At 39.5% G+C, this 20,752-nt stretch overlaps 1 protein-coding gene across 34 annotated transcripts in view; it reads left to right on the forward strand.

The window, feature by feature from the left end:
- LOC112059026 (uncharacterized) overlaps window positions 1-20,752 on the forward strand; it is a 439,279-nt gene that overhangs the window by 309,523 nt on the left and 109,004 nt on the right. For all 34 annotated transcript variants that reach the window (XR_010594439.1, XR_010594424.1, XR_010594426.1 and 31 more), the window contains one exon: window positions 9,775-9,825. Coding sequence is in view for 5 of the 34 variants with exons in the window: in XM_065576018.1 (XP_065432090.1) it covers window positions 9,775-9,825 (51 nt within the window). In the remaining 29 variants the exon portion in view is untranslated. The remainder of the gene's footprint in view (window positions 1-9,774; window positions 9,826-20,752) is intronic.

The following is a 20,752-nucleotide window of genomic DNA, read 5'->3' on the forward strand; positions in this document are numbered from 1 at the left end:
GCCAAAGTGGCCTCACACCATACTTCACAGCAACTACGGACAGCACACATGTGAGGTGCCTACTGTTTGGAATGCAGCAATCCTCCTTTCTGACTACAGGAAACAGCAACATGGTAAATAGTGGGTCATGTGGCCAGATCCTGGCTGAAGGAGGTACTCTCCCACTTTCTTCTTACAGACCTCCTGGGGCATGTCCCTCCGTATCGGCAAAGGCCTCTTGCTATGATGATGAGGGCTGTATACGCAACCAGCTAGATTGTCCTCCTGATACTGGTACTGTTGCATACCTCACTCCCCTTTGACAATCAGAAAATATCCCAGACACCCTTTTCTTCTTTTGGCATTATTTCCACCCCACAGAGGACACTAATTAGAAGAGAGACTATCAATGATAAGAACATCAGAATCTCCATATTGAGTCAAACCAATGGTCCATGTATTCCAGGGATCAGCAACATTTGACACGCAGCTCGCCAGGGTAAGCACCCTGGCGGGCCGGGCTGGTTTGTTTACCTGCCTCATCCACAGGTTTAGCCGATCAGGACTCCCGCTGGCCGCGGTTTGCCACTCCAGGCCAATGGAGGCGTCGGAAGCGGTGGCTAGCACATCCCTCATCCCGCACCGCTTCCCGCAGCCCCCATTGGCCTGGGATGGCAAACTGCGGCCAGTGGGAGCCGCAATCAGCCGAACCTGCAGACATGGCAGGTAAACAAACCTGCCTGGCTCGCCAGGGTGCTTACCCTGGGGAGCCTCGTGGCAAAGGTTGCCGATCCCTGATGTTTTCTGTCTTCTGACAGTGGCCAATACTAGATGCTTCAAAGGGCATGAATAGGACAGGGCAATTCTCAAGTGATCCAACCCCTGTCATTCAGTTCCAGCATTGGACAGTAAGAGATTGAGGAACACCCAGAGCATGGGATTGCATCCCTGATCATCTTGGCTAATAGTCATCGATGGACCTGTCCTCCATGAACTTATTTAGTTCTTTTTTGAACCCAGTTATATTTTTGGCCTTCACAACATCTGGTAACAAGTTCCACAGGTTGACTGTGTGCTCTTTAAAGAAGCACTTCCTTTTGTTTGTTTTGAACCTGCTGCCTATTAATTTCATTGGGTGACCCCTGGTTCTTGTGTTATGTGAAGGGGTAAATTACACTTTATTTACTTTCTCCACATCATTCATGATTGTATTGACCTGTATTATATCCCCCCTTAGTAATCTCTTTTCTAAACTGAACACTCCCAGTCTTTTTATTCTCTCTTCACACAGAAGCTGTTCCATACCCTTAATCATTTTCATTGCCCTTCTCTGTACCCTTTTTATTTCTAATACATCTTTTTTTGAGATGGGGGCACTGGAATTGAATGCAGTATTCAAGGTGTGAGCATACCATAGATTTATATACTGGCATTATGATATTTTCTGTCCCTTAGCTTTCCCTATCCTATTGGTTCCTAACATTCTGTTAGCTTTTTTTACTTCTGCGGAACATTGAGCAGATGTTTTCAGAGAACTATCCCCAATGACTCCAAGGATCTCTCCCATGAGTGATAGCAGCTAATTTAGATCCCATTCTTTTGTATGTATAGTTGGAATTATGTTTTCCAAAATGCATTACTTTGCATTTATCAACTTTGAATTTCATCTGCCATTTTGTTGCCCAGTCACCCAGTTTTCTGAGATCCCTTTGTAATTCTTCACACTCAGTATTGGTCTTAACTATATTGAGTAATTTTGTATCATCTGAAAATTTTGCCATCCTTTTTCTAGATCATTTATGAATGTGTAGAAAGCACTGGTCCCAGTACAGATCCCTGCAGGCCACCACTATTTACCTCTTTCCCTTCTGAACACTGACCAATTATTCCAACCCCTTTGTTTCTAGTCTTTCAACCAGTACTCATCCATAACACTGGTCTACAATTTTTGAGTAGTCGTCTGCTTCAGAGATATAAAATGTGCTAATTATTATGTATTTTGATGTGCTGAATTCAAATATGACAATTAAAACAACTGATTGGCTACTGTTTCTAAGATATTTAAGTTTTTACATTTTATGTCTATGTATAATGTGTAGATAGTAGAGTTTTAATCATAAATTGTAAACCTAGGTCTTTTCATGTGTTTATGGTTGCTTTACATGATAATATTTCACCTGTCCTGTTTATGTAACACTTTAAAAATCATCAAAAGGGTTATATAAATAAAATTTATTATGAAACAGAAGGCAAAAAAGTATTATGTACATAGTTTAATCCTATTCAGTGTCTACTCGACGCTTCTTGGCTCGTCTCTTGTATTCATTAAATGGAGCATCTCTTGTCAATGTCCAGCAATAGTCTGCAAGCATTGATAGGCTCCATTTGCCCTGATAGCATTTCTCCATTGTTGCAATGTCCTGGTGAAATCGCTCGCCGTGCTCGTCGCTCACAGCTCCGCAGTTCGGTGGAAAAAAATCTAGATGAGAGTGCAAAAAATGTATCTTTAGTAACATATTGCAACCAAGGCTTTTGTATGCCTTGAGGAGGTTTTCCACCAACAACCTGTAGTTGCCTGCCTTGTTGTTTCCGAGAAAATTTCCACTAACTGGGAGGCTTTCCATGCCGTCTTTTCCTTGCCACGCAGTGCATGGTCAAATGCATCATCTCGAAGAAGTTCACGAATCTGAGGACCAACAAAGACACCTTCCTTTATCTTAGCTTCACTTAACCTTGGAAATTTTCCATGGAGGTACTTGAAAGCTGCTTGTGTTTTGCCAATGGCCTTGACAAAGTTCTTCATCAGACCCAGCTTGATGTGTAAGGGTGGTAACAAAATCTTCCTTGATTCAACAAGTGGTGGATGCTGAACACTTTTCCTCCCAGGCTCCAATGACTGTCGGAGTGGCCAATATTTCTTGATGTAGTGGGAATCTCTTGCACAACTATCCCATTCGCAGAGAAAACAGCAGTACTTTGTGTATCCAGTCTGCAGACCAAGCAAGAGAGCAACAACCTTCAAATCGCCAGAAAGCTGCCATTGATGTTGGTCATAGTTTATGCACCTCAAAAGTTGTTTCATGTTGTCATAGGTTTCCTTCATATGGACTGCATGACCAACTGGAATTGCCATTATGCAGTAAAACAGCTTTAAGACTCTTCTTCGATGAATCAATGAACAGTTTCCACTCATCTGGATCGTGAACGATGTTAAGGACTGCCATCACACCATCGATGTTGTTGCAGGCTACAAGATCACCTTCCATGAAGAAGAATGGGACAAGATCCTTTTGACGGTCACGGAACATGGAAACCCTAACATCACCTGCCAGGAGATTCCCCTGCTGTAGTCTGGAGCCCAACAGCTCTGCCTTACTCTTGGGTAGTTCCAAATCCCTGACAAGGTCATTCAGTTCACCTTGTGTTCTGAGGTGTGGTTCAGAGCAGGAGGATGGGAGAAAATGTGGGTCCTGTGACATTGATGGTTCAGGACCAGAAGTTTCATCCTCTTCCTCTTCCTCGTTGACTCAAGTGAGAATGAGGTGCATCAGGAACCGACAGTCCTTCTCTGTGGGGTACTGGGCGTATAGCTGATGGAATGTTTGGATAATGCACAGTCCACTTTTTCTTCTTTGACACACCTTTCCCAACTAGAGGCACCCTGCAGAAGTAACAATTGCTGGTATGATCTGTTGGCCCTCTCCAAATCATTGGCACTGCAAAAGGCATAGATTTCCTTTTCCTGTTCAACCACTGGCGAAGATTTGTTGCACAAGTGTTGCAGCATATGTGTGGGGCCCACCTCTTGTCCTGATCTCCAATTTTGCAGCCAAAATAAAGGTGATAGGCTTTCTTAACCATAGTGGTTATACTGCACTTTTGTGATGCAAAAGTCACTTCACCACAAACATAGCAGAAGTTATCTGCACTGTTCACACAAGTACGAGGCATCTCTGCTCACTTTGGCTAAACAGAAATGTGTCCCTTTGCAAAATCAAACCCCATAAGAGAGCACGACACTGCATGATTTCTAGAGCTGATATAGGGCAATTTGTTCAGCAGAGTGATGTAAGCTTCATTATGATTGATCATCCATGACTTCTAGGAATAACATGATGCAATTCATATCATGTATGACGCAACACCAGCTTCAGATTGCATCATTCATTGTTTTGCCTAAAAAGCAAGTACTGTCCAAACCCAGTCATAGCTTTATTCATAGATCCAGTCAAAGATGTATTTTAGTCATTTCTGGTTTAAACTGAGATCCCTTCCCTTTATATCCTCCGCCATTCCCAAGTCAAGGGTCGTATATACTGACCCAATAGCATATCTTGAAAACTAGAGCCAATCAACGATTTTAAGCATCATTTTCGTTCTCAGTGACCCAGAATTAGTAAAGTTTGACTACATTTATTTCAGAAGCATTTTGGCTGTAGAGCAGTGTAATAGATCCTTCCCTCTTATCCCAGGACTGCTTACTTTGCTTAAGAGCCTTTGATAAGAGACCACATGTTTGTTGACCCTCTCAAAGAATTCTAATAGATTGGTGAGGTGTGATTTCCTTTTACAAAAGCCATGTTGACTCTTCCCCAGCAAATCATGTTCATCTATGTGTCTTATACTTGTGTTCTTTACTACAGTTTCAACCAGTTTGTCTGGTACTGAAGTTAGGCTTATCGGCCTGTAATTGTGAAAATCACCTCTGGAGCCTTTTCTGAAAATTGATGTCACATTAGCTGTGCTCCAGCCATCTGGTCCAGAAGTTGATTCACATGATGGGTTACATGCCACAGTTAGTAGTTCTGTGATTTCATATTTGAATTTCTTCCGAACTCTTGGGTGAATACCATCTGGTCCTGATGACTTATTAATGTTTAATTTATCAATTTGTTCCAAAGTGTCCTCTATTGACCCCTAAGTCTGGGACAGTTCCACAGATTTGTCACCTAAAAAGAATGGCTCAGCTGTGGGAATCTCCCTTACATCCTCTGTAGTTAAAACCAATGCAAAGAAATAATTTAGCTTCTCCGCTATGGCCTTGTCTTCCTTGAGTGCTCCTTTAGCACATTGATCATCCTGTGGCCCTACTGATTGTTTGGCAGGCTTCGTCCTTCTGATGTACCTACAAATTCTTTTGCTGTTGGTTTTTGAGTCTTTTTCCTTCTTGATCTTCAAATTCTTTTTTGGCCTGACTAATTAGACTTTTACACTTGACTTGCCAGAGTTTATGCTCCTTTCTATTGTACTCAGTAGAATGTGACTTTTGATTTTTTTTGAAGGATGCCTTTTTGCCTCTGACTGCCTCTTTTACTATGCTGTTTAGTCATGGTGGCATTTTTTGGTCCTCTTCCTATTTTTTTTATGAGGGGTATGAATCCAGAACCAAGAACAGCATGATCCTAAAACATTTTCCTTTCTCCTCCTTTCTGTAAACCCCTTGCAAAATCTGTATCGCTATCCTGTCCAGTGAGATTTGGATTGGAGGGATTATCCTGCTCCTGCATCTCTTGTCCTCTACATCCATCTCTGAGAATGTTTCTAAGAAGAGGGAAGATAAAAAACGGGCAAGGTGGGAGCATCAAGCAAACTTAAAATTAAAAAAAGTTTCTTCCCTGCTTTTCATATCATCCACTCTGAATTCCTCTTGATGGTATGAGCCAGATTCCAAACCAGGAGGTCAGCTTTTGAATTTATGGAGAAACTGATAAGCAAGGTCAAAGAGGCCCTTTAGATTGTGGGAATTATACTGTGAGTGTACCAAGGCCTCCCTTAAAATGGGAAAGCGTGAAGAGAAGAAAGCCTTCCCAATCCTGAAATTCATGGGGGTCGTTGTTGATTGTGAATCTCCATTCTGCTGAGAAGAAGAGCTCTGTAGAATTCCTAAAGCATAGAAATTTAAATTCTGTGCCAACCTGAAGGTGAATTCCAAAATTGTGCCTCTTATTAAAAAGATGGTAATCCTCCATTGAAGGAATTCAATTTCAATAACTATGCAGACAAAAAACAAAAAAACCTCTGTTCCAAACTGATGGATTCCTTGAAGCGGAAAGACAAATTTGCACGAAAGAATAAAAGTTTCCTATTTTTTTCAACAGAATTTCTGTAGGGATACTTTAAATGCAGGTATTTGTTTAAGAATTAGCTCTCCATCTTGTTCCTAATAAACAGCTGTACTGTATGTACAGACATATTACAACCATCATTACTGAAAAAGACTCAAATTTGTTGTTCCTTGTGCATATACACAATCAATTATGTTCAGGAGGTGGGACAGACATTCCCAAGAGCTTCTAGGGATTCAAGAAGCATTTGGGTGACTTTTTCCAAATACAGCAAGACTTAATGGTTGGATGGTGTTCTTCGTTCTGGATTTGTTTTCTTAATTGCTGTGAGACCTGTTCCACTTCTGTTTTTGTCTGAAACTTCCAATAAAGGGATTCTGTAAAGCAAGTTCTGAATTCTTAGAGGAGAAAGATAGTGCAACCGTTGCTTTATTATTCATCCAATCCTTATTAATCTTTCTTTTCCTCGGTTTTTGCGTTATCCTTCCCCTGCCCCCTCAATATCAATATCCAGGTAGAATGTGTATGGGGCTTTTATTAGCAATGTTAGATGAGAGTATTAACAATCTTTGCGTAAATATATGCTTAAGCAATGATGTTGAGACTGTAGGCCTCTTCCAAGAGAGTAGGATAACCATAAAATCCATTACATAATCTTACAAGCTGGTGGTTTTATGATACAGTATATGCTTTCACCCACATGATTAGAATCTTGTGGATTTTAGATTTAAATGCCCCATAGCACGTTCTGAAAACATTTTTTGTGAGAAGAATTTAAATGAGGCATTGCTGAAACACCTTCAGTAAACATTTTTTTATAGACTCAAAGAGTCAATGCTATATCAGTGAGGATAATGGAAAGAATGGGGGAAATGTAAGGCCTGGTCCTATTCATACTGAAACCAAAGTCAAAATACCCACTGCTAGCAGAATCAAGTTTTGTATATAACTTTGTACAACTAAGAAAGAAAAAGGCAGGTACTAACATATTCACAGAGTGGAGGCTCAGACTAATAACAATAGTTATGTGAATTCAGTGATGAGAACATTTATGGCTGCTTAAATTGTCACTATGTGCCCATCCCATTTCCGGAGCATTATAAATAATTGTGGGTCTAATTCTGCAATTTTAGCCATTTATTGGTATGCTTTTGTATGTCTCAGTAAGTATTAGGGAAGAAGCAGCATCTAAAGTGGAAACTTCTACTACATTTTTAAGGCTAAAATGTAATTAAGATGCCTTTGGTCCTGAATTTAAAAAATAAAGTCCTAAAGGTAATTAGAATATTGAACATGAAAATGCACATGTTAAATTCTAACTCATTTTGTACTAATATTCTTGCATACACTTTTGGATTGTATATTTTCACAGACATATTTTGGGTATTGATGAATCGTTTTTTAAGTAATCATTGAATTTTTGGGCAGTGGTAGGTGATTTTTTCACCTCCTCTCATTTTGGAGCTTCATATCTCATATATGACCTTTCATTGGACTGTTGCTTTGCTGAGGTTTTAATTTGTTTCTGCTCTTGGATTTCTTTGAACAAATTACGCTAGTTGTGACAAGTGTTCCTGCTTTTTGGTCTGTGCAGGCACACAATTCCACCTGCAAAAAGATCTGAGAAGCTTCAGGGGTCCACCTGTGCAAATTCAATTGCCAGATTTTGGACTATGTTTTGAACAGAAAAAATAATTGCCATCATTAATCTTGCTGAAAAAGGAAAGGAGAAACTGCAAAATATCTCAGACAGGAAGCTGAGGAGATGGCAAGAGTATGTCCCTGCCCAAGGGCTGCTTGACTCAATTCTCAGTTCTAAAAATAAGATAATGGGTCAAAATCTCTTTTGTTAGGTTAGTGCCATGTGATTTTGTTAGAGCTACACTGGTGTAACGAAAAGGAGAATATGTCCCATTAACAGCTTGTGTTTTAGGTGCTGAAGTTAGATGGGTTGATCTGACTGTTTGTAATATGTTTCTGTAAATCCACATGGCTGATTATTGGTCCATTCCAAAATTGCGCACATGGCTGCAGTCAGTTTCTTGTTTGTTTAAATAATGCTAGGCATCGTAACCTGGTGTGTGTATGAATACATTTGCACATACTCTACAGTATAACTGAAACCAGTTTCCTTTCCTTCAAAAGTATAATTGTAAGGAGTTCCCTTTCTGTATTATTGGCAGGGCTACTAGTACTGCTTATTATTAAGGTTGCCCGATGCTTCCTATTATAAGATCTCATCTGGAGTTGACTGAGTGTTGTGCAGTGAAGGAAACAGTTGTCTGTAGGACACCTGCTTCATTGGTTACATTTGTTGGAAGGTGCGTAGTGAAGAAGTCAGGAGATTACAGGAAGAGAAAATTAAGGACTTGTGGTTAAGGCAATTGAATGCTACCCTGGAGAATTGGATTCTATCCCTGCCTCTGCCAGAGAGTTCCTGTGTAGTGTTAAACAAATCACTTAAATGAAAGTTTTCACAGGTGGTCACTAACTGTGTGTTCCTCATTTTCTGGGTGCCCAACTTGATACCCTGGGGCCTGATTTGCAGAAGTGCTGAGCGTTCACAACTGCAACTGAAGTCAGTTGGAGCTGTGCTTGAATATATAAAGTACTATATAATGCTAAATAAAAAATTGTATAGCAGGGCCTAGGTGTCTCAAATACGGTTGCCAACCCTCCAGGATTGCCCTGGAGTCTCCAGGAATTAAAGATTAATCTTTCATTTGAGATTGTCATGTAATGAAACCTCCAGGAATACATCCGACCACAATTGGCAACCATCGTCTCAAATTGGTAGAAACCTTTGACCTCCAACGTTCAGTGCCTTAGCTCTCCATTTGGAAAATGGCTATAATATCAATCCCTTATCTCACAGGGGATTTGTGAAGATAAATAGTGTTTGTGACACATTCTGAAAGAAAAGTCTGTGAGGAAATTTACGGTTTGAATAGTGTGCAGTAAATAAGGCCTATGGTGGCACATTGAACAATATGGATAAAACAAAATATTGAATGATTGCTTGTTAATTGAGCACCGTCTATCCTGTACATTAAATGAGCAGGGATCCTGTGGGGGAAAATAGCATGTGATCATGTAATTAAAGACTGTATTATAATACATATCCATAAGGGGCCCAATTTAACGTTGCAGAGGGCAACCTTATTTCAAGCATAGCTTAACTTTTGAGTGCTTGTCTTTGCAACCTGTACTTGTGTTTTCAGAGAGAGAGAGAGAGAGAGAGAGAATGTGCGTGTGTGTGTGAGAGAGAGAGCGAAGAAACCAATATTTCAAAAAGCATCAAACTATTTTAAGTTTTACATTTTCGAGCAGATGTTAAAATCTCTGAATATTAGGAATGTTAGAAGGAAAATTATTCTAGAGCCTTTTTGTACTGGAATAAAGGGGGCTGCTGCTATATATATTTTTGCAAAAAGAATAAGCATGGCAACTGGTAACTACAATCATTAGTTTCTCAATAGGACATCATGGATGGTTGTGGATGGTGGTGGTGGTTGTTGTTGTTGTAAATATAAATCCTGACAGTATTCCAGGGCCCTAACTTCTGGTGAGGTAGGCATTTGATAGATTTTAAGATATACCAGGGTTAGTATATTTTTACTGTTCAAAATTTGTATGATAGGAGTTTCTTGTTGCTGTTTATTAATTTACTATTAGAATTATGGAAGTGAGAGATGGATTATATTTTAATACACTTTTTTTTCTTTTACAGCTTGTTATCTTATATTCTTCAGAGGTCTGCCCACTATGATAAATTGTACAGGTAAGAAAAAAATATATAAAGAAGTTAGTTTATTGATGGGAAATATTTTTAAGATTTTAGGGACTAATTCCTAAGGAACGTCTATAGTATTCTTAGAGAAACATCAGCAAATCTATTGCAAAAATATTGAAAATGCCAATTTTGTCAGTTTCCAGTTAAAAAAAAAATGAACATCTCAAGAAATATTTCCCGGGTGGGAGCAGAGTTTATTTTCCCAATCTTCTTATATGTATTTATTCTTTTTCTTGATTCATTTTCTCTTCCCTCGTGCACTCCAGTTGTCTCATTTTCCCCACAGTTTGTATTCGTATTTATAGCTTTTCAAACCTTGGTAAGTTCTCCCATTCATGATGGCTGCTGTCAATCTGCCTTTTCCTACTCGTGTATCAGCATCTCAAGCAGTATTACCTGTTGACAGTTCACAGGCAGTATTTCAATACCATGGGGGTGGCATAGCAACTGTGGGAGGTAGGGTCAACCAGCAGTGTCTTTACAAAATAATAAATACAGATTTGTTAAATTGAAATCAATATTTAAAATTAATTGTTTTGTTTGTTGTGAAAAGCAACCAGGTAGCAATGACTCAGGGCAGAACATCGACTCCTTAAGTCTCTTTTAGTTTGCCTATAGTGGTAGGTTGATTCATATTGGAGCTCAGAGTTTTTGCCTCTTGAATTCCTGCTTGCCTAGTCACTGTTGTATTAAATGATTCTGGCTTCAGCAAAGGATTTTCATTACTTGATTTCCATTGTTGTGTGTGTTCATGATGTACTTGCACCATATTGCATGCATGCAGTATAGTTTTAATCCTGCCTTCTGTAGCTGACAAGTCCTGTCACTTTTATGTTGCCTCAACTTCCGAGAGCACAAGAAAACACTGGACATCTCAAGCAGGTTACTTGTTTGTTGGGAGAGAAATGAGTGGACAGAGACAGATATTTTTTCACAGACTATTTTTACTTCCAGAATGCATATAGGGATTGATCCAAAGCCCACTGAATCAATAGCAGCCTTTCCATCCATTTCAATGGACATTAGAACAGGTCATAAAGACACCTAAAATGACTACAGACACGCAAAACAAGAGAAGTCAAATTAATGTAGATTCTCCTAGTTCTATCACTTCTCTGGTTTCATATTGTATCCTACCTCACGAGTAATGTTAGCCTCATCCCTCCCTTAGTTCTTTCACTCTCTTCTTCATGCTTTCTTCCATGATGCCATCAACACTTAGAACATCCTCCCAACCCAATACTCCAAGGGTAAACCGCCTTTCATTGAAGTCTCTCCAAACACTCTCTTCTTTCACAGTGCAAACCCACCCACTGTTACCATTCCAGTTTCTTTCTTTGATAACAAAAAAGAGTTCAGTTGTCATCATCTTCTCGGCTCTCCTGCAATGTTTTTGTTTGTGTTTCAGATTGTAATCTCTCACTGATAGGAAATGAGGCCAATATTTAGGAAAGTGACAAGTGACTTTGAGTGCCCAGCTTGAGACACCTTGAAAGGACCTAATTTTCATAGGTTGGGTGGAAAAGCCTGATTTTCCATAGGTAGAGGCTCAGCACTTTTTGAAAATCAGGCTCCTTCAAGGTTCCTCAAGTTGGACACCCAAAATCACTAGTTATGTCTGAAAATCTTGCTCCATGCCTTTATTTCTGTCTTGTACACCCTCAAACAAAGTATCAACAGTTAACAAATATCATTAATGATATCACTTTCATAGCTCTGGAAAAAAGAAAACTTTATTCAAGTTCCAACCTGACTCCTCTTACATAAAGATGTCTCCAATTGCTAAGCAAAACATGTCAGTAAAACAAATCACTTTTTTAAGAACATGTGCCTGAACCCAAAGCACTTGCACTGTCTGCCTGTTTAGACTATAAGATGCACAGAGAGTCCCAGAAGAAGGTACGTTCTTAGAGCTTCAGTGTCTGTGGCCTTAGCAGGAAGCAGCAAAACCCAACAGCTACCATAAATACTACTGTAGCATAGGCAGGAAGAGATCGATATGTTTTGTATATAGTTTTCACATTGTAATGAATACGTGGGATTCCTATGTATCTGCTGCATACTTTAAATAAATAATTTGAATGATAATTAGCAAGTAGACAATAGCACAATTCAGTACAGGTTATGGAGCTCTTCGGGCCGAGCGCCATTCTTTTGTATGTGTTTGTACAACATCTTGCACAATAGGGCACCAGTGCTGATTGAGACCTCTGCTTGCTACCACAATACAGGATAACAATGAAGTAGAGTTTTCTACAAATATGGATATTCAGGAATTACCTCTTCAAAAAAACCCTGAATGTTACATTTTGAGGAACATATTTTTACAGACTTCTAAACTGTTATGAGTGTCCCGTATATCCAGTTCTATATGTGAACACAGGTAAAAATGTGTGCTTTATCTAGAACATCGATACTCCTATTGAGGCTTGCGAGCCGCAAGTGGCTCTTTAATGTCTCTCCTGTGGCTTTTTCAGCACATGATATCAAAACACTGTGTGATTTAATTATTCATCAGTCTAAGTTATTAACCAATCGGGATGCCTTTGCTATGTTATTTACTATAGATATATATATCTATATATAAATATATAGATATATATATAAGTAAATAACATAGTAAGAGCATCCTGATATCTATCTATCTATCTATCTATCTATCTATCTATCTATCTATAGAGAGAGAGAGAGTAAATGAAACAATAAATTCACACTACTGTGGCTCTTTTAGGTAATTGTGATAGCTAATTTGGCTCCTGAACCACTGAGGTCTGAGTATCACTGATCTATAACATGCAATCTGTGTATGGATGCACATGTACAATTTGCAGTCTCAGATTCAAAGATCTGTTTGAAAATATGAAATAGTCATTTTTTAAATCTGCTTTTTATCCATTGCTGTACTAGTGCTGGATGCACTTTATCTTCATTATGAGGAGTGAATCTGGGGACTAAATGGAATAGTGAAAGCTTCAATTATCTATTTTGGAAAAACATACTTAAAATATCTGTCAGAGGTACAGCTGTGTCAACAGTGGCATAAAAATCCCTTGTATTTATAAATAAATTCATTTTAACAGTCTGAATTTGTAAACAAATTTGTTTCACCCCTCCCCCTCATGATGGCATCCTGTGACTATTTTAGCTACTGAGTTTAATGACAGAAACAGGGTAAGTTAATCACATTTTTTAGAACATTATTGGAAAATAAAAATTTTATGCTCAATTTTCACACAAGAAACCTACTTATAAGAGTTGTGCTCATCCAGTGAGGAAACAGAAGCAATGCCATGTGATGTAACGGATTATCCTCGCAGTTCAAATATGGAATACACTCAGTGAACTGCTCACAGATATGTTGCAAACCAAGAATTGCTCAAGCCACAGCAAAATTCACTTCTGTGCAGAGAGCTAGCACAAAACCTATGCATAACGTAAGTCTCTTCTGACACATCTAATTCCGACTACTGTCAGAGATAGGATACTGGACTAGATGGACCTTGGTTCTGATTCAGTATGGTGATTCCCATGTTCTTATTTTAAAGGCACATCCTTTTTGCATATTCTGGGTTTGATCCTGCTCCCATACAACTCAATAGTGCAAGATCGAGCACTCCACCCTTTTTGCTGTATGCAGAACTCTCATTGGTAGCATTGGGAGCTTCATATGTGGACCAAAGGCAGAATGTTTAACAGGTGTCCACAGTGCAGATCAGAGTTGGGAATTCTGCCCTGATTAGCTGATATGGAGAACAGTCCATTTTAAGATCCCACATTAAAAATTGAACGCATGTCTTCCATGTAGCACTTTGGTGTCACTAACTGGGCTTTTAACCAATTTTGAATTATTGAGACATATTAAAAATGAAATATAAACATTACAATGATTTTCTTCTGAATGTGTGAGATATGTAGTCAGCATCTACTGCAGGATCGGCAATGTTTGTCATGCGGCCCGCCAGGGTAAGCCTCCTGGCAGCCGGGCCAGTTTGTTTACTTGCCACATCTGCACGTTCAGCCGATCGCGGCTCCCACTGTCACACGTTGCCGATCCCTGATCTACTCTGTGTACTGCACCCATAAACTTATACAAATATAGCCATCTCACAGAGCCTCCAACTAACTAATCAAATAGCATATTTTAAAATATTCTATCTATATTCTGGGTGTATGAAGTTCATAGTTTTAACTGTTAACATATTTAGGCCCCAGTGCTATAACCGAAACCATACAGATGGGCCCTTGTGTCCAGGCAGAGCCCAATTGACTTCAGCAGGGCTCGTACCAAACCCAAGAGGCTCTTTGCAGTGTTGCCAATGCACACTGTGTTATCACAAGTCTTGCAATATTTGGTATTTTTCTTAAAGCCCCAGCTCTTGGAGTCAAATGATTCAGTGAGCCTCTCAGCTTTCAGTGTTTAAAATGAAAATGTCTAGCCTTCATGTTTGCAGAGAAAATCTTGAAAATGTGAATCCTGAGAGTCAAAAACCAGAAGGCAAATAAAAGGAACCAAACATTTTATTATTTTTAAAATCTCGTGATTTTTAAGGCAATCTCATGATTTTGGGATTCCAGATAATAGTTTTTGAAAGCTTGGGCTTGGTTGTACAGTATGTAAAATTTAACAATAGTTGCATATATAAAGATCACTAAATGTTGTCTTTAAAAGTATGGTTACTGGTTTTCTTCTCATTGTATTGAAATCAGACTGGAAATTTTATTTTTGTCAATCTATTAACATGTTTGGGGAGAAAAAAATTGCCATCTGATATCTTCACTATTCGAGTCCCAGTAGCTTACAGGTATCAGAGGTAATTATATATTCCTTACTATATCTACAGCTCCTCATCCCATATTCTGTTGTTACCTAGAGCAAACGTCAAATGAAATTTATAATGATTGGTCACTTGAAATAGACTGAACCACTGATAAGGGGGAAATACCTTCCTGATTTACAGGAGTGCAGACTTTTACAATTATTTACATAGAGATTTGGCATGATTTTCTAACAATAGGACACTGTGCATCTAAAAATTTTATTTCTATATTCAACAATACAGCAGCATGCAATAAAAATTATGTGAGCAGAAGAAAATGAAATACAAGCCTCATATTAGTGATATACAACCATAACTTTTGTGGCTTTGGCATTGTTTCAGCATGTATAAGTAGAAAAGATACTAACTTGTTTATTGTTTTAGAATACCTTAAAATCTGTATTGCACAAAAAATCTGTCATATGTTCAGAGGAGGAACATATGCTTAGCTTTGAGTAGATTTCAATATCTAAAAGAAAATTTAATCTAAATATATCAGATCCCATATTTTGTAGATTAAATTAATATCTTCAAAAATATTTTATTAATGTATCCCTTAATACACTTTTACTCTGGCTTTCTTAGAGATTCATAAAGTCACTCATTTAATTTTCATAATATGAAGCAACAACAAACAATAGTTCCTAAATTGTCTCAAACTTATGGTCAAAAGACATTTCTCACCAGTGTTTGTAGTCTCCCAAAACTCTCTGGGAAGATTTTAAAATACGCTCAATATTGACAGGTTTGTTTTCTGATCAGTTGCAATACAACAGCTACCCAAATAACAAGGAAAATAGAACTGTAGAAAGAAAAGTGCGAGTAACTTTGCTAACAGTAATGAGTTAAAATATTTTCCATCTATTTGTAAAACTAGCTTGCTGGAACCACCGCTAGCTATAATAAATTTAAGAAGTTAAATTAGAGAGGTTTGTGTGCCAATTCTGTCTTCAGACAGCAATATGTTGTAAAGTTTGGAGATTCTATTAACTCATGATGGTTGTAGAATCAAGAAAAAGACTTCTTCACAGAGAACAAGTGATTCATATATTTATGGTATATCTTAACTATATGGAGACTGGATTACCATAAGGTTTTGAGTAGGGGTTGCCAGATGTTGCCAGTATTCATCAAATATACTCAGACCACCCCCTAATATTCTCAAACAGGGATGTAGTAGGTTCTTCCTTGGCTTACTGAATATCAGTAGATGAATTTTAAAAGGGCTACAGCCTCAAAAATATCAGGATATTTCTGAATGATAACTCCAGGGAGGGGGGAAGATGCATGAAATCCAAAGAAGAAACGCTTACTTCATAACATGAGAAGGGAAAAATGATTGAGGAGAGAGGCCCAAAATCAGTGTGTGTGTGTGTGTGTGTGCGCGCGCAGAAGGGGGAGTCCACCTCCCTTAACAATGCTACAGAGAGTGGGGGAGGGTAGAATGCCTTTTGCGGCACACTACTGATGGGAATAGGCAAGAGCCTTATCCTCCCACTCTGAGTACTTTAAGCTGTTTTTTGTTTTTAAAAGATTGATGTCCCAACCCGTCAGCTGGTTCAGAACATGTTCAACTCCACCCTTAATGCAGTCACTCCTGGAGCAATGGGGGTTATTGTTATTACTGGTTGCATTGTACCTTCATATGTGCATGATCTATACAATAAAATAAGAAAATAACCTTTGCCCCAAGAATCTTACAGCAAATATTTCACATGTACTGTAACTTATAATGTGTTTGCTCGGGAAGGAGGGGACCCAACGGAGAATGGAAAAAGTGACAAATGCTCAGGGAGAGAACATAATGAAAGGGCTAAAAGCACACTGTTTGTGCCTATTTTGTTTTATATTTCTTTATTGCTGAGCTTATTCTTGTCATTGTTAAACTGATGGATTTTATTTCAGCTCTCTTCCTCTGTTGCTCTTCGGTCCCACTTTTGCAGGCAGTGCCTGGACTCATTAGTCTGCATGTGTATGGTTGGGACAGTAAACATAGGAAGTGGCAGAGAAAAGAAAGAGGGGGGAGATTTTGTCCCTCCTACCTGCAGGATCACAACTTCCTAACACATCATTTTGTTTGGGAGTTTTGCATCTTCTAGAGCAGGCTGACATTTCTTCAGTCTGGATCATCTTGCCTTGGAGCCAGCAGTCATTGCCTCGCAAGAGATGTGTCTACAGCTATAGTGTGCTGGATTGGATCCAGAGCATTTAAAACTCTTGGTAGCTTTCTTTTGTCACTCAAAATAAGCTAAGGGTTACAGGGACTAAAATTTAAAGGAACAACATTTTGCAAATATTGCTCAACACTAGATTTTTAAATACAGTGTAGTTGTATTTTTGATGCAGTTTTATTTAATTTTTGCTTGAAAATTCTATTCATTTCTGATCTCTGTTGCTTTCACGTTATTATTATGGTTACATTTCATAATAGTCTGACTATAGTCACGCTGTGGTTATGCTTTTTGATAAATAACTACCACTTATTCTGAGTGTGTATGTATACATGCATGCATGCTCATGTGTGTGTGGAGGATTGTCAAACTGGCAGATATGTCTAAAATATATTTCCTTCTGTGGGAAAGATGCTAAAGTGCTGTGTGTTGCATTTCATTTAGATCTGGGTCAGAGACAGTTTTCCTGTCCCATGAAAGTTTGTGAGATTCCAAAACTTTTCCCATTCTACTTTAGGGTGGAGGGGGGGGGAAGGAGAGCCATCCTCCCAAGACTAGTCAATAGCCCAGTTGTTATGGCGCTAGCTGGGATGTAGGTGACCCAGGTACAAGTCCTCGTTCTGCATGATCCCCACATTCCAGGTGACTGCCATAACCAGCCAGCTGCAGAGTTAGTCCGTCTCTCTCTTTCCCAATGAATATTTAATTATTTATGCAAAGTGGAACACTTCCAACAGGAGACTTGGGCAAACACCAACCTCAGAATAACCTGGTGGGCATGTCACATAACGGGGATATAGGGAACGACAGGTTCACATCCTTGCTTTGGGCCTCCCAGTTGATTGCCCTAACCACCAGGCTATTCTGGGGACTCTCTCACTCACTCTCATTTTGACCAGAAGTTCCACCCTTGACCTGAGGAAACTTTTCTGAAGAAAAGCCATTTTGAAAAATTCCTAACCAGCTCTGTTGTCTTTATAGCATGCAACATGTGTGCACTGTCTCCCTGTGGCAATAAAAAAAATAAAACATGACAAATGTTAAATGTAAAACAAACAAATTATTTGAGGCACAAATACAGATATTAAGCCCTGCACACACACCTATTTCAAAGCTGTGCTTATCGTAGTCATGATGTTGCTCACTCTGGCAAAGAGACAGTAACTCAAATTTCTCAGGCTTTTAAGGAGGTTGTAATTCTCTCCCATTTCACTTCAGACGCAGTGCTAATTAAGATTTTAAACAATGGCCGTAGACTTCTTTTTCTTTTAGGAATCTTATCAGAGAGTTATTTCAGACTTCCTTAAGCGCTTGCAATGTACCTTTAAAATTTTAGTGCTACATTTTTGTATAGATATAGGGCTCCACGGTGCTTTTAAAACTATGAAGGGTCCTATGCTGTAGTCCTTACATAACCCACACACCTCCTGGGTGTGGTGCTCTGTCCCCGCTAGTGGCACCAAGACTACTTAGAGATTAATGAGTCTGCTACAGCCTTAGCTAAGGGCCATGTGGCTTTTAGCTCATGCAGTAGAGCAGGGATCGGCAACCTTTGGCACGCGGCCCGCCAGGGTAAGCCCCCTGGCGGGCCAGGCCGAATTGTTTACCTGCCGCGTCCAAAGGTTCGGCCGACCATGGCTCCCACTGGCTGCGTTCGCCGCTCCAGGCCAATCGGGGATGCGAGAAGCAGCGCGGGCCGCGGGCCAAAGGTTGCCGATCCCTGCAGTAGAGGCTCATGCATTTAGCTTCAGAGGTCCCAGATTCGATCCTGCCCGTGACAACCAGTGTCTGCCGGAGTTAAACGTACACTAGTAATCCATACAAACACACACAGGTGCTGACTTCCCCTTTGCCCAGTGGTTGCTTGACCCCCCCCGGCCCTACTTCTTCCCGCCCCTGCACTGCCCTTGCCCCATCCCCATTCCACCCCTTCCCCAAAGCCCCTGCCCCTTCCCGCCTCCATTCCACCCCCTTCCCCCAAGTCCCTGCCCGTGCCCCACCTCTTCTCCGCCTCCTCCCCTGAGTCCGCTGCATCCTCGCTCCTCCCCCTTCCTCCCGGAAAGTCCTAAGTGCTGACAAACAGCTGTTAGGCAGCAGGGGGGCGGGAAGCACTGGGAGAGAGAGGAAGGAGCGGGGACGCGGCATGCTTGGGGGGGGGGGGAAAGGACGCAAGGAGGGGGGAGCTTGGCTGCCAGTGGGTGCGGAGAACCTGCTACATTTTCCCTGTGGGTGCTCCACGGCACCTATGCATACACAGTAGTTCCATTTACTTCAATAGGGTTATTTTATTAAGTAAGATTTACTCACATGAGTAAAGGTTGCTCTCTTGTGTCTTAATGTTGTGGTAATCAAGTGGAAAATTTACAAATCTGGTGCCTACATTTAAGTAACAAAATCCTTTAGGCACATTGTAACTGTGCCTCCCATGCACTCCCTTGTGGCCTAGGTCAAGCCACAGAGTTTTCCCTCTTGGACTATTCAAGAAACTCAAAAGGCACTGTTATCCATTCCCATCCCTTCTTGGGTTGTGCTTTATTAAATTAACAAACATTCAAAATAGTTTTCAAGTCTACCCAAAAGTTCACACAAATAACGCATTTTCTTCCTCCTCCCAGGCCTTTCTACCTGGGCCTTTCCTGCTTTGGCAGGCCACTCCCAGGCCGTACTGGTTGGAGACTCAGTCCTAACTCTCAGGACTTTTTGCTAGATCGTGCTCACTTGCAGCAGGCTCTAATCTCTGAGCATTGCCGTATAAAGAGCAGTAGCAAGCTGCAATCATCCTGATCTCACCTAGGTGTGGCTCATTCTGTACTGAAGGTTAGCTAGCCCCAGCCCTTAATGGGCAAGCCACCCCATTACACAGCTAAATAACTAGTTTGAATTTTCAGAGTTAATGAGCACCCACAACACCTATTACCTTCATAGTTTGGAGTGTTCCGCACCTCTGAAATTGAGGACACCTTTCTTTTGGTGTCTACATAAGGATTTGGGTGTTTAACTTTGGACAGTCCAGGTTGGAAATTTTGTTCCTACATTATAAAATTCAGTTTTCCTTTAACTTTCTTTTACATCACTTGCAAGCATGTATTTTTTCCTCAAACACCAACACGGTACCATTCTAACATCAGCCAGGAATCAGAAATATTGTGGATCAGTATTATGTCCTTACCTGATACTCTGTTCCAGATTATCCATTGCTACCATAGTGTTCTCTATTTTTTAGAACAGAATGTTTCTAAAATGTGATAAAGCTGAGGAAATAAAATTAAAAAAAAAATATTGGGGGGAGGGAGGTGGGAAGGAAACAAAACACTAAATTTACTTTAGGCCTTTGAGAGTCAGCATGTTAGTTAGAAAAGTATCATGCAGACACAGAATTAGTATGCATTATAATTATATATTATATGTTGAACATTCAAGAGAAATTTTCTTATACAGATTTTAAATGTAATTTTACTTATTTGTAAAACTGACTAATATTTATGAAAACTATTTGTATCCATATTAACAATAAATGTAATGGAATTATTTTCTCTCTGTAAATATACACACACACTTATACAGATTTTTTCACTTACAGGAATCCTTTAGAATGTAAAATCAATTTTTTGCAGAATGGCTGATGATTGTGTAAGATGATATGAATTTTGAGAATTGGTAGTATAGCTGAAATGTTGATTTATTTTCATCCTAATGCTTTTGCCTCATCCTATAAATAAGTAAATACATATATTTTTATGAAACATTCAGTTTAACAGATCATCAAATAATTAATTTTCTAAAGACAGCACTTTGCAGGTTGTTGTTTGATGTCTTTGTTAATATGAAGAGGCTCCATGACTTTGGTATTAGCTGTGACACAGGAAGTATCAGTGTATTTCCCTTAAAAGACTAATTGAAACTTTGAGAACAAATTGCTCCTACATT

Source organism: Chrysemys picta, chromosome 1, assembly GCF_011386835.1.
Source record: "Chrysemys picta bellii isolate R12L10 chromosome 1, ASM1138683v2, whole genome shotgun sequence".
Lineage (NCBI taxonomy): Eukaryota > Metazoa > Chordata > Testudines > Emydidae > Chrysemys > Chrysemys picta.